This window comes from Neophocaena asiaeorientalis, unplaced genomic scaffold (genome assembly GCF_003031525.2).
Source record: "Neophocaena asiaeorientalis asiaeorientalis breed wild unplaced genomic scaffold, Neophocaena_asiaeorientalis_V1.1 scaffold65, whole genome shotgun sequence".
Lineage (NCBI taxonomy): Eukaryota > Metazoa > Chordata > Mammalia > Artiodactyla > Phocoenidae > Neophocaena > Neophocaena asiaeorientalis.
In genome coordinates, this window is record NW_020173215.1 from 3,514,934 (window position 1) to 3,527,162 (window position 12,229).

A 12,229-nucleotide genomic window follows, 5' to 3' on the forward strand; every position below is an offset into this window, starting at 1 on the left:
AAAAAAGGAGAAAAGAAAAAAGAAGAAAATTAAACAATACCAAGTATTGACAAGGATGTAGAGCAATAAGAGACTATTGTATATGGCTGATGTGTGTAGAAATTGATACAATCACTTGGGAAAATTGTTTGACATTATTAAAGCTAATCATACACATACCATAAGATGCAGTAATTTCACTCATCATGAAAAAGAAATGTATACATATGGACACCAAAAGTATGCACAAAAATGTAACTGCCTGCAGAATTTCCAAGAGCCCAAAGCCAAAACAATCCAAATACCCATTAGTAGTAAAATGGATTTTTGAAAGTATGGTAAATTCACACAATGCAATATTATACAACAGTTTTAAAAGACAAACAATACTATAGCAATGAAAAGAGGTACACCAGTTTCACATAGTGTGGATACATTTCAGAAACATAACATTAAGGGAAAGAAAATAGCACCAAAAGGACATATTGTTTGATTCCATTTCTATGAAGCTTAAATAAATAGTCAATACTAATCTATTGTGAAGAAAGGCAGAATAGTGGTTTTCTTTGTTGGGGGTAATGTCTAGGAAGCGGCAAGGGAGGTTTCTGAGAGTATGATTACAGCCTACTTCTTGATCAGGGCGATGGTTAAACAGGTCTGTTCACTTTATAAAAATGTATAGGACAGGAACTTAGGATTTGTGTTTCTTGCTGTGTATATTTCAACCTAAGTTTACAAACAAAATAGGAGTAACAGACACTCATTAAAATTGCAGCATCAGTTCTTTTGGGACATACCTTTGTATCAATTTAGAACAAGAATAAGTAGAAAGCTAGATGTACACAGGGGCTTTTTCTAAACATTAAAAATATATTCTTCTAAGAATATGGTCATTAGAATGTAGCTAAATTTTGCCAGTTTGGTAATGACAGTGTGTATTTAAAAGTAGAAATCTAAATATGCAGTAAATTTCAAATGACTCCATTTTAATATTGGATAATCCTAATTTTACTATATTAGCAAAACAAGCAAGCAGAGACCCTATCTTAAAGATGAGATTAGTGCATATATTTGCATGATGAATAAAATTTTCCCAGAAATTCGGGAATCTATGCCTTTGATATGTATCTCACTACTATTAGTTGGATTCCCTCCAACTGTTAGAGCAAAGGAGTGAAAACATTAGTCATTGCCAAGTTCCCAGTGTATTTCCTTGGACCACCAGCTAAAAAATTCCATGTAAGTTTATTTAGTCAACCAGTCTGTTTTAAAATTCCTCTATGTACATCACCCACTTGTGTTTAAAAAAAAAATTATTAGAAATTTTTAGAGTAAGACTTTTATTATTCCAACAACTTTATAAAGAATGTGAGGTAATGACTATAGAACCCTGTAATTATTGTAAAATTACCTAACAGAACATGCCTTGTTGGCCCTTTTAGAAACCTCTAAAAGACACACACACACACACAACGCTGTGTTCTGGTGGAAGAAGCAGAAGGTCTTGAAGAAGTGACTTAAGTCTACTGAGTGAGGAAGACATAGAAAATTATTTAGAAAATGACCATTGTTTGCAATAAAACCCCAAAATATCAAATTTAAGATGCCCATGATACTCTGAGGATCAAGGAGCACACACACATGCACACAATTTATTGGATTACTGCAATTTCAGAGGCAGGAAACCTGACATGGTGAGATACAGTATGTTTTTGGGGGTGGGAGGAGAATATTAAGTCCTTATAGAAACTTTAGGAAGATACTAAAGCTAGATCTTTTTGTTTTTCTACGTTCCTTTGAAAGGTTTTATATCTCATTTCTTTATGAAATGTTTCCAAACTTCATTTGCTCAGTATGTACTTAAAAGAAGTTAACTTAAAACAACTAGCAGTTGTTTTTACTGCAAGCACGTAAGAATCACTCCAATCACATGGACGTTCTGTTGGTTCAAGGATAAAATTAAAACAAGATATCCTCTGTAAAGCAAAAATATTTATTATGCACTTTCATATACATAGGGATTTTTGCTTAATATAATACAAGGAATAAAATAAAACTTTTACAATGTGAAATTCAATGTACATTTTAGGCTATTTACATACCCCAAACCAAGGGAAAAATGAAAAAAGTAAAAGCATTTGTCTGAAACTACATTTGCTGAGAAGTGTAAGTGGAGGACATTAAAGTAAAACAAACATTTGCATAGGCAAACAACATTGGAAAAAGTACTTACTCCTGTTTTTCTAATCAGTGAACTATTATTGGTGAGGATCCCAGTAGGCATGGGGATGAGGGTGAAGGACATGATATAACTGGCTGTACTTTGCAGGACATACTGAGTTCTGGTCAATTTTCCTTCCAAAACCTTTCCTACAAACATGGAGATTTTATTTTTCATTGCTGTATTTTTTATCACTTCCTTTATTATCAACTCATGACTGTTAGGGAAGCACACACGGAATGGTATAAAACTGTTATAAGCACATGGCATCATGGTTGTGTTGCGGCATCAAGTGATTTACAAAATTTAAACATTTTTATTTAAAAAATAGCTCTTTAGGAGTTTTATATTTGTGGGACTATTTTTACTCTCTTAGTGAAGCAGAAGCTATTGTCGGTCATGGTATTAAATAAATCCCCACAGAAACAAATAAGCAAAGCAGGGCACCTTCAGCCCCCTTTTCATCCATATTCTAACTGAAAGCCATTGCTGTTCTATTCCAAAGCTTAATTAATATAAAAACAACCAGAGGAATATTTACTTTTGAAAATCATATTTTTCCAACAGGTTCTCTTCCTACCAACTGTTTCAAGTGTATATAGTATGGATACGAAAACATTTAGCTCTTCAGAAAACATAAATCCCTTATGTAATGAGTCATAACTTTGCCCTTTGGCCACAAGGTGCATTTTTGTAAAAACAATAAAATTAAATAAATACAATTCCAATAATTCAAGGTTTACTAGAAAAACTGGCAGCTTTCAGGGTTCTCTTTCTAAAGAAAAATACACCTAATAAGAAATTGGAGCTTCATCTTCTAAAATTACATAAATGTACTGTATTTGAGATATGAGTAAAGTTGGTTATAATAATAGGATGTGTTCATATTTATTAACAGAATCATTAACACTTTTAAGGCTACTTTGCAAGAGTCCTATTAAGCATATTTAATAAATGTCCCATAGGGACAAAAATTCAATACTTGAAACATTCACATTCGAGTTATCAATATTGCCATGTCACCTTAATATTAATTGAACTTATCAACTTATCTCCTATTCTTGATTATGACTTACTGATGACATAAACACATAAGTTTTGCTGACTTTGAAAAACAGAAGCAAAAATAAAAGCCTTATAGGAAGATAAGTGAAACATTTATCACAACCAATTATACATTTCTATTTCTGTGAACAATGTATCATGTATATGTCCTTCATATACGAAGATGACATTACTGACCTCAGTTACTAAGACATTTTCTAAAGATTTTTTCCAGTAGTAGTAGCAATGGTTTTGTGCTGAATCTCCAAATTCTCTTCCCTCATTCCTCCTTACGCACATAGAAAGAACAGAATTTCTGGGGTTTTTTTTGTAAGATCCCAGGGCTTTTTCAAAGATCAAACCTACAACCTTGGTTTCTAAACAATAAATTTTAATCTTTCCAGACATGCACACAACCCACTAAGCTAGCTCAACTGGTTTAGAGTCCACCCAGGAGGCTAAAGCTCTGGGTCACATGCTTATTTGAGCGGTCAACTTTGTTTTCCTCGGTTACAGACTTCACCCTTAACCCTGGCATCCATCATTCTGGAAGCGATTGTCCAAAGAGAAAAACAGGAAAGAGTATGTGGACAGAAAAGTGCAAATCCATCACTACCATTTATCAAATAGCAGTAAAAAAAAAAAAAAAAAATACACCTGTGCTATGGCCGATAGGTTAGTGGTGTCATCAGTGAAGGAAAACACGTATTATATTCATCAAGAATATTCATCCAACTAATCACTAAAATTGACCCAATCGATTTTGAGTGGGGGCTATTTTGGTCATGCAGTGATTTACAAAATAGAAACAACTGAGAGAGAAGCTACCATCACAATTTACAGTGGTAGATATTTTATTTAACTGGATGGAAGAGAGAAAGGGTAGTCAATGAATTGTTCAGGGATCAAAAATCTACCCTCAGATAGACAGGTGCATCTCCCTCTACACACATGCCACTGAGGCCTGGCTCTGTCCCTGAGAATTTTCATGCCTCAGGAATGATCATCTGTCTTCTTGGAGGTGGAATGACCAGTGAGTGGAAGGTGAAACTGCATCCCAGTGAATGAAGCAGAACTTTATTCTGCCTGTAGTCTGTGTGTGTGTGAGTTTTCTTTTCTTTCTTTTTTTTGACACCTTTAGCCGAAGATTAGGAGGATTCTACTGGGAAATCCAAATATAAACTACTTAGAGCAGATCCCTAAAATACTAGACATTTTAAAAATCTTTCATGAAACTTTTTTCACCTCGATGTGGCATTAAATAGAAACACATTTTTAACCAGTGCTGAAGGTGTAGTGAACATAAAATGGTTGTATGATTTATTTTATTGAGTGACATTTTTAAGGATACAGGAAACAAGCCATACACTACAACAAGGCAAATACAACTGAAACAGTATGCTTAAGTTTTGTCTGCCACAGAAAGAAAAAAATAAATACAAAGAACACTGCCTTTTCATATATATTTGATCATGGCACATGCACATTTATCAAATCTTAACTTAAAATACTTTACTCAAAATCTTTTTCAGCTTTTATCAAGGAACTGCAGTATGTATCTGCATTTAAAAAAAAAAAAGTGCTTACTCTTGGATAGTTAATACAAAGCACAGAAAATGAAATTTTTTAAGTACAGAGGGTTACACTGAGAAGGCAGCCTTACTGTTTAGGCACATTACAGTATTTAAGGTAACTGTACTGCAGATATCACATTCTTCATTTTTTTTTTTTTTTTCAGCAAATCAACAGGCATTTTATGTTTTCATCCAGTAGCTGAAGAATCACTCCAATCACAATGTCCTCTGTTTCACAGAATAGGAAACTAATGCAAAAGTTAAAAAAAAAATTAATTTCTAATTATACTTATTATCTAACTACATCTAGTTTTAAAACCCTACAAAAGAATATATACATATATTTACTATGTAAAGCACAAAAGTAGACCTTTCAGAGATTCATTATTTAACGTATAAATCACTTTTAAAGATTCCACAAAGTGTTTACCTTAATTCATATGTTTTACTGTATAATATATATCTATACTTAACCTTTACAAAAGATAGAATGAGTTGGAGGGCTGTACCATCAGAACTAAATATTTTAAAAATAAATCCCGTTGGAGAATGTATCAACTACTTTTAGACAAATGATTGTTGAATGAGATTTGACTAGTTGTCTGTAGATTCACAGTGAAGGGTGTTTATTATTAGGAGGTATAGGAAATGTATTTATAATAATGTTTTACCTAAAACATCCCTAAAAATTTATCTCCAAAGACAAAAAAGCAAAAGAAAGATTTCAAGTTTGTTAAAGAAAAGAGTACAATTTTGTTAGAGGATGAAAAATGATTAAGCAAAGTGGGATAAATATAATTGTAGTATAAGTTAGCAAAAATTCCTAGTGAAATCTGAATTTATCCTGAATACGAGAAATGTACTTCAGAAAAAGTATCCATAATATAAAATTATGCATCTGTTTTCCCATTAACTTCCCCTATGTAATTACTGTAGCATCCACTGTAGTGAAAAGGAGAAAAAAAAATGTTTTTATTTAATAAATATAACTTTGAGGTTTAAACATTTAATTCTTACGTCTAAATATAATGGGTCCTAAATACCCTCTTGCCAATACATCCATTTATCATCTTTCCACACCTATTCCTGATATGTGTAAATTTTACTTGGAAGATTCTTAAGGGATCTGTCATAATAAAAATTACCTTTCATGATTAAATCTTTTATTTCTTCCAGGGTGGAAAAAGGAAGGAAATTAACATTCACTAACTACCTACTAAGCACTATATACACTACCTTCTTCAAACCCAAAAGGGAGTATTACTGAAATAGCCCCTGCCTCTGTTACCATCAGAGAACTTTTAAGAGGGGAAATGACCGTATAGGAGGGAATTCTTAATCTGAGATCCACAAATAGCATATTCGTTCACCCACTCATTCATTCACTTACTCAACACATTTCTACTGAGAAACTACTATAGGTCCAAGCAGTATTCCAAGTACCTGGAATACCGTGGTGAACCAAAGAGATAAAAAGCCCTACTCTCACAAAGCTTATATTTCAGTAGAGAAGAGACAAATAATAAACATAATAAATAAAATATATAAAGCATGTTAAATAGTAAGTACTGTGGCTAATGTAAAGCAGGAAAGGGGGAAAGGGAGTGCTGGAGGTGGGAGAATTCAAATTCCAAAGAGTGACGAGGGAGGGTCTTGCTGAGAAGACGACAGGAAGAGTGATGAGGTGGCCGTGTGGATTAGGGAAGAGTATTCTAAGTAGAGGGAACTACACTTTGGACATTTATTCTTTATGTTGATGAAATGTTACCTTTTATAATGGTGTTTCCTTTTTATAGTTGAAGCTTGGGTCAGAACCCTCAATCTGAAGCTTCAGGGCTTGTTTAAGGCTTAATTCCGTCTCCGAGGAAGGATATCCTTCCAGCACTTCCTGATGCCCTCTATCCTGTACTGTTCGTGGGACTGAAACCCTACCAAGAAAAACCTGGTTGCTCTGAAGATGGTAATTGGGATTTGTCATTATTCCGTTTCTCTTCTTCTGTTCCCCACTTTGTTGGTGAATAAGAAACTGCTGTTGCGATCGACCGATTTCTTGCTGAGCTGAAGGTATAATTTTGCACTGCGATTCTGCTGGCATCTGTTTAGATGGTGCACTAGTCCCAGATTTGGCTGTAGGTCCTCTTTTATCAAACTGAGTCATTTCATATTCTAGAACCTTTGGCTGTGAAGAATTATTTTGTTTAGCTTTTTTCCCAGCCGACCCAGATTTGTTGGCATTTTCTGATTTCCCCCCTTTATTTGTTTTAGTTGACTTCAAACTGGGCTTTACTTGACTCCACTCAAACTCACTGCTCGGTGAATGATGGCTCTGTCCCAAGGACTGTGTTGTGGAAGACGGGGAAACAACTGACTGTCGACTTCTGCTGCGCGGCAACGAATGCTGCTGAATTTGTTCTGTAAATGACAAGCTGTGAAAGCTGTCAATTGGCACTGTTTGAGCCGTTGCTGTAGATGAAGTAGTTCTCAAAGATGAATTTTTTGAGCTTTTCAGGGAATTATTTGACAATGACGACTTCTGCCGATCGACTGTCGAGTCTGGAGATTCCGAAGGAGAACTGAATGCGTGAGCTGGCCCATTCGGTAACCCGCGCAGCGAAGGCTGCGCGTCCCCTCCACCAGTACTGCCAGAGCTATTTGATTTAATTGTTAATGACTGCATTTTTGAAGACACTGACTGTAGAGGCTTTTGCTCCATTGTGTGGACAGGGGATGGAGAACAGCCATTCAAACTGGATGCACCATATTTTTCTAATAATTTAATTATTTGAGAATGTCCATTTTTGGCTGCAACACGCATAGCAGTGCGTCCAAATTGATCAGCATGGTTTGGATCAGCACCGTGCTCTAATAAAACCTGCACAACGTCAATGTGCCCTTCCTGGGCCGCAATGCAGAGCGCAGTTGCACCTTGATTACAGGTATGGTCCACCATGGCGCCATGCTCGATCAGAAGCTGCACCACTTTTACATGGCCCTGCCAGGCTGCAGACTGCAGAGCAGAGCGCTTTTCATTGTCTGCAGCGTTGACGTCAGCATGGTAGGTGATCAGAACCTGCACCATTTCCAAATGGCCTTGCCAGCAGGAAACATGAAGTGCTGTCCTTCCTTCAGCATCACTTGCTTCTACATTTGCACCATTTTCTAAAAAATATTCAGCCATTGTAAGTTGGTTTTCTAAGGCCAAAATATAAAGAGTAGGCCTACCATCAGCATCTTTGTAGTTCACATCAGCTCCGTGGCTAAAAAGTAATTCAACAATGTCCCTGTGTCCTTCTAATGCAGCAACCCGCAGTGCATTTCTTCCATCATAACCTCTGTGATCAATGTTGGATTTGTTTTCCAATAATACTTGAACACAATCATAATGACCCTCTTGCGAAGCTAATATGAAAGGTATCCGCCCATCATTATCGATTTCATTTGTTCTAGCACCTTGTTCAATAAGTGCTTCACATATTAATCTGTGACCTTCAAAAGCTGCCATGTGCAAAGGTGTCCATCCAGCATCATCCCTGTGATTTTCATCTAACCCCCTATCCAGTAGAGTACGTACAACTTCAACATTTCCTTGGGCTGAAGCTATGCTGAGGACTGTCCTCCCTTCACTGTCAATGCTGTCCACAGCTGCACCCCAAAACAGAAGTGTGTTTACAACCGAAGCATGACCCATAGAAGCTGCTGCTAACAAGGGTGTACGACCATTGTTATCTGTGTGGTCGACATCTGCTCCCCCCTCTAGAAGCAAGTCAACCACATCGACGTGTCCTTCATAGGCAGCCACCAGCAGTGGAGTCATGCCATCTTTATCACAATGATCCACTTCAGCACCTCGATCGATTAAAAGGCTAACAACCGATGCATGTCCTTTGCTTGCAGGAACACAAAGTGCAGCCACAGAGAGTGCAGTCCTGCCATCGACGTCCTCGTGATTCACTTCTGCTCCGTGGTCCAGGAGGTGTTCCACGATCTCTCTATGTCCCATGTAGGCTGCTGCTATCAAGGCAGTTCGACCTTCATTATCAGCTTTGTTGACTTCAGCACCATGTTGTAGCAAGTTAAGTACAATATCCTCATGTCCTCCCCAGGCTGCTGCTCTCAAAGCTGTTCGGCTGTCAGCATCTGCACAGTCCACTTTGACGCCAGCGTACAGTAGCGCAGAAACGACCTCAGTATGGCCACCCCAAGCAGCGGATCTTAATGCTGTCCAGCCATCCTGATCAGTATGATTAATATTTGCTCCACAACCAATCAAACAATTAACCACCTTGGTATGTCCCTGTCTAGCAGCTAGGGTAAGTGGTGTGTGCCCATGAGCATCTTCTATCTCTAAATCTGCTCCCCTAGAGACGAGTAAATTCACCACATCGAGGTTGCCACTGTAAGCAGCATTAGCCAGTAATGTTCTCCCATTTGAATCACACTGATTTACTGATGCTCCATTATCTAGTAACGTCCGGATGGAATCCTCTCTTTCTAAGGCTTGTCGGACTATGCATGATGTGCGATCATCTTCACTGTTGACGTGAGCGCCAGCTTTCACCAACAGCTGTAGCACTTCTTGCTCCTTGGGTATTAGTGTAGACAGGGAGTCTCTGACAGGTGTGCCATTCCATATCATCCACAGAGCTAACTCAGCTGTCTCTAACTGTAAGTTTGAATTAATTAAGTGCAATGCAAATTCTTGTGCTTCCAATGGTGTTAAATTCTTGGCTTGACAGGTATAACTCATAGCCAACATTCGGTGTCCTTCTGCTGCATTACATAAATACTTCTGAGTGCAGTGTTTCACATCCAGAAGCCACTCTGCAAAACTATAGTGAAACAGTATTTTTGTATCTCCTAGTCCATCAACTAGAAGTTTGGAGAGGACATCTAACTTGCGCTGAAAGTCTTCCAAGCTTAATGACATACTTTTGGTCCATACTGCATGATATAATTCCGTTATGGTCAGAGGTCGGCAGGCTGCAAGAATCACATTCAAAATAGGCTGAACCTTTGCAAACTGTTTTCTTACAAAAAGTCTCTGACACAGCCAGAGATACAGACCATTTAGAGTTCCTGGGATGTCACGAATCTCTCTTAACATAATAAAATTTTCTACAACTCCATCGAGAACTCGTTCTAGATAAAGAAAGCATCCGCTGCTCTTAATATGCAGTTGATTTAACATCTCTGCGGTTTCTTTTGTGAGGTGTTGCCGCAAAGCTTCTTCTTGATCTAAGCGATGAAGAATGTACTGCTGAACATCCTTAACGATATATGCCTTCCGAAGGTCATCTAAACTTATTTTTCGAAAACCTAAGGACAAAAAAGTAGATGTCAATTGAAAATGATTACCAAAGTTTCCATATAGTCAAAGAGAATGTCTTCAACATGTGACAAACTGAGAAGCAAACAAATCAATAGTAAGTCAATTAATACTAATAAACCAGTCAATAGATACCTAGAAGTACATGAGTCAGTTTTCTTTTCCTTCTGGAGAAACACACTGATGGCAGATAAACGATTTCATTTTCCTATCCACAAATGGAACTATTTCTTATTCGTATAGTGGCTCAGTGCTCTTCTCAACTTCCATGGTAAGAGATACTAAATGAGCATTAGACATCTTACATACATAGCCAAGCACACTGGGAAGATTTTCTGACCCCCCAAATGATTAGGAAAAAAAGTTGCAGGAGACATAAATAAGGTTTGTTTATTTTTATAAGCTGATCTTTTCCATGTGAAAAATTTACATATTTCTATCCACATAACTGAAGGTACACTAGTCTTAATTATGGAATTGAATATTTGCATACAGTTAGAATATCACTTGTCACTGCCTTTAAATTACATTATTTTACATGTTACCAAATTAAAATAATTAAATCTTAGATTGTCAATAAACAGCTTGAATCTGAAGATGCAACTTGGTCAAATTATGCTAACAAAATTTCAGCACTGTGAAAATAAAGCAACTTAATAAACTTCAAACCAACCTAAAACCATACTAGTTACAGCTATTCAAAACTCACTTTAAGTTCTTTAAAGAAAACCATATCATTTTCCGAAGGGAGATGATATCCTGTTTTATAGACATGGATATATTAGACAACTGTGTAATTCATCTTCCAGAAGAAAAAACTCCTAAGTGAATGAACTCTCTTAAGAGGAATAAATCTAGAAATTCAGCAAAGATTAGTGATGGTCAATTAATACTGAGTAAAATACTCTTACTCAATTGAATAAAACAAATGTATATATCACCTACTATATGCCAGGTACTATGTGAGGAAATGAGACTCTCACTTTGTGGTGAGAAGTCAGTGAGGACCAAGGCAGATCTACATTCTGAAAGACTATTCTAACATCACTAAAGACGAACAGGTGGAGTCAACTCTAGAGGCACAGCCTCTTATAGAGGCTGTGATAAAGTCTACATAAGAATCACTAGGACTTCACTAGTGGCGCAGTGGCTAAGAATCCGCCTGCTGATGCAGGGGACACGGGTTTGAGCCCTGGTCCGGGAAGATCCCACATGTCGTGGAGCAACTAAGCCCGTGCGCCACAACTACTGAGCCTGCGCTCTAGAGCCCATGTGCCACAACTACTGAAGCCCGCACGCCTAGAGCCCGTGCTCCACAACAAGAGAAGCCACCGCAATGAGAAGCCCACGCACTGCAATGAAGAGTAGCTCCCGCTCACCACAACTAGAGAAAGCCCACACGCAGCAACAAAGACCCAATGCAGACAAAAAAATAATTAATTAATTTTTTAAAAAAGGGGTGGTGGTGGTGGGATGAATTGGGAGATTGGGACTGACAATATATACACTAATATGTATAAAACAGATAACTAATAAGAACCTGCTGTATAAAAACATAATAATAAAATAAAATTCAAAAAACAAAAAAGAATCACTGAAAACCTCAACAACCAAAGCAGAAGCAGCAACAGATAAAAATAAAAGTTGGAGCTGGAAATTACTAATAAGAGCTAGATTGCATAGAGCTTAGTAAGTGTGGAGAAGGAAAGAGAACAGGAGTCAAAGTTGGCATTCATTTGTGGTGTGGCCAAAAGCATGGAAAAAGAGACCACTAAAGGACAAATAACAGGTTTGGAGAGAAAGTTGAAAAATTCAGTTTTGTGACACTAATCTTGAATTACTTAGATGAAATGGACAAATTTATTGAGAAACACAACCTACCAGGAATGACACATGAAGAAATAACAAATTTGCATACCTCTAAATCTATATAAAATGGAATCTGTAATTATATATATTTACATACATTCAATTGATTGATTAAACATATAACTGATTAGTCTCAACAGAGTTAATTTCAAATGATAAATTTTAATTACGAAAAAAGACACTCCTGATCTGAAGAATTTAAAACATGCCTAGAAG

The 12,229-nt window shown here is 36.9% G+C and overlaps 1 protein-coding gene across 3 annotated transcripts in view; it reads right to left on the minus strand.

Moving 5' to 3' along the window:
- Positions 1-1,956: 1,956 nt before the first annotated feature.
- The window catches only part of ANKRD50 (ankyrin repeat domain 50), a 43,590-nt gene continuing 33,317 nt past the window's right edge, over positions 1,957-12,229 (minus strand). For all 3 annotated transcript variants that reach the window (XM_024745151.1, XM_024745152.1, XM_024745150.1), the window contains 2 exons: positions 6,587-10,134; positions 1,957-5,066 (listed from right to left, as the gene is read on the minus strand). In XM_024745151.1, coding sequence (XP_024600919.1) covers positions 6,590-10,134 — 3,545 coding nt within the window. In that variant the 3' untranslated portion in view covers positions 1,957-5,066; positions 6,587-6,589. The remainder of the gene's footprint in view (positions 5,067-6,586; positions 10,135-12,229) is intronic.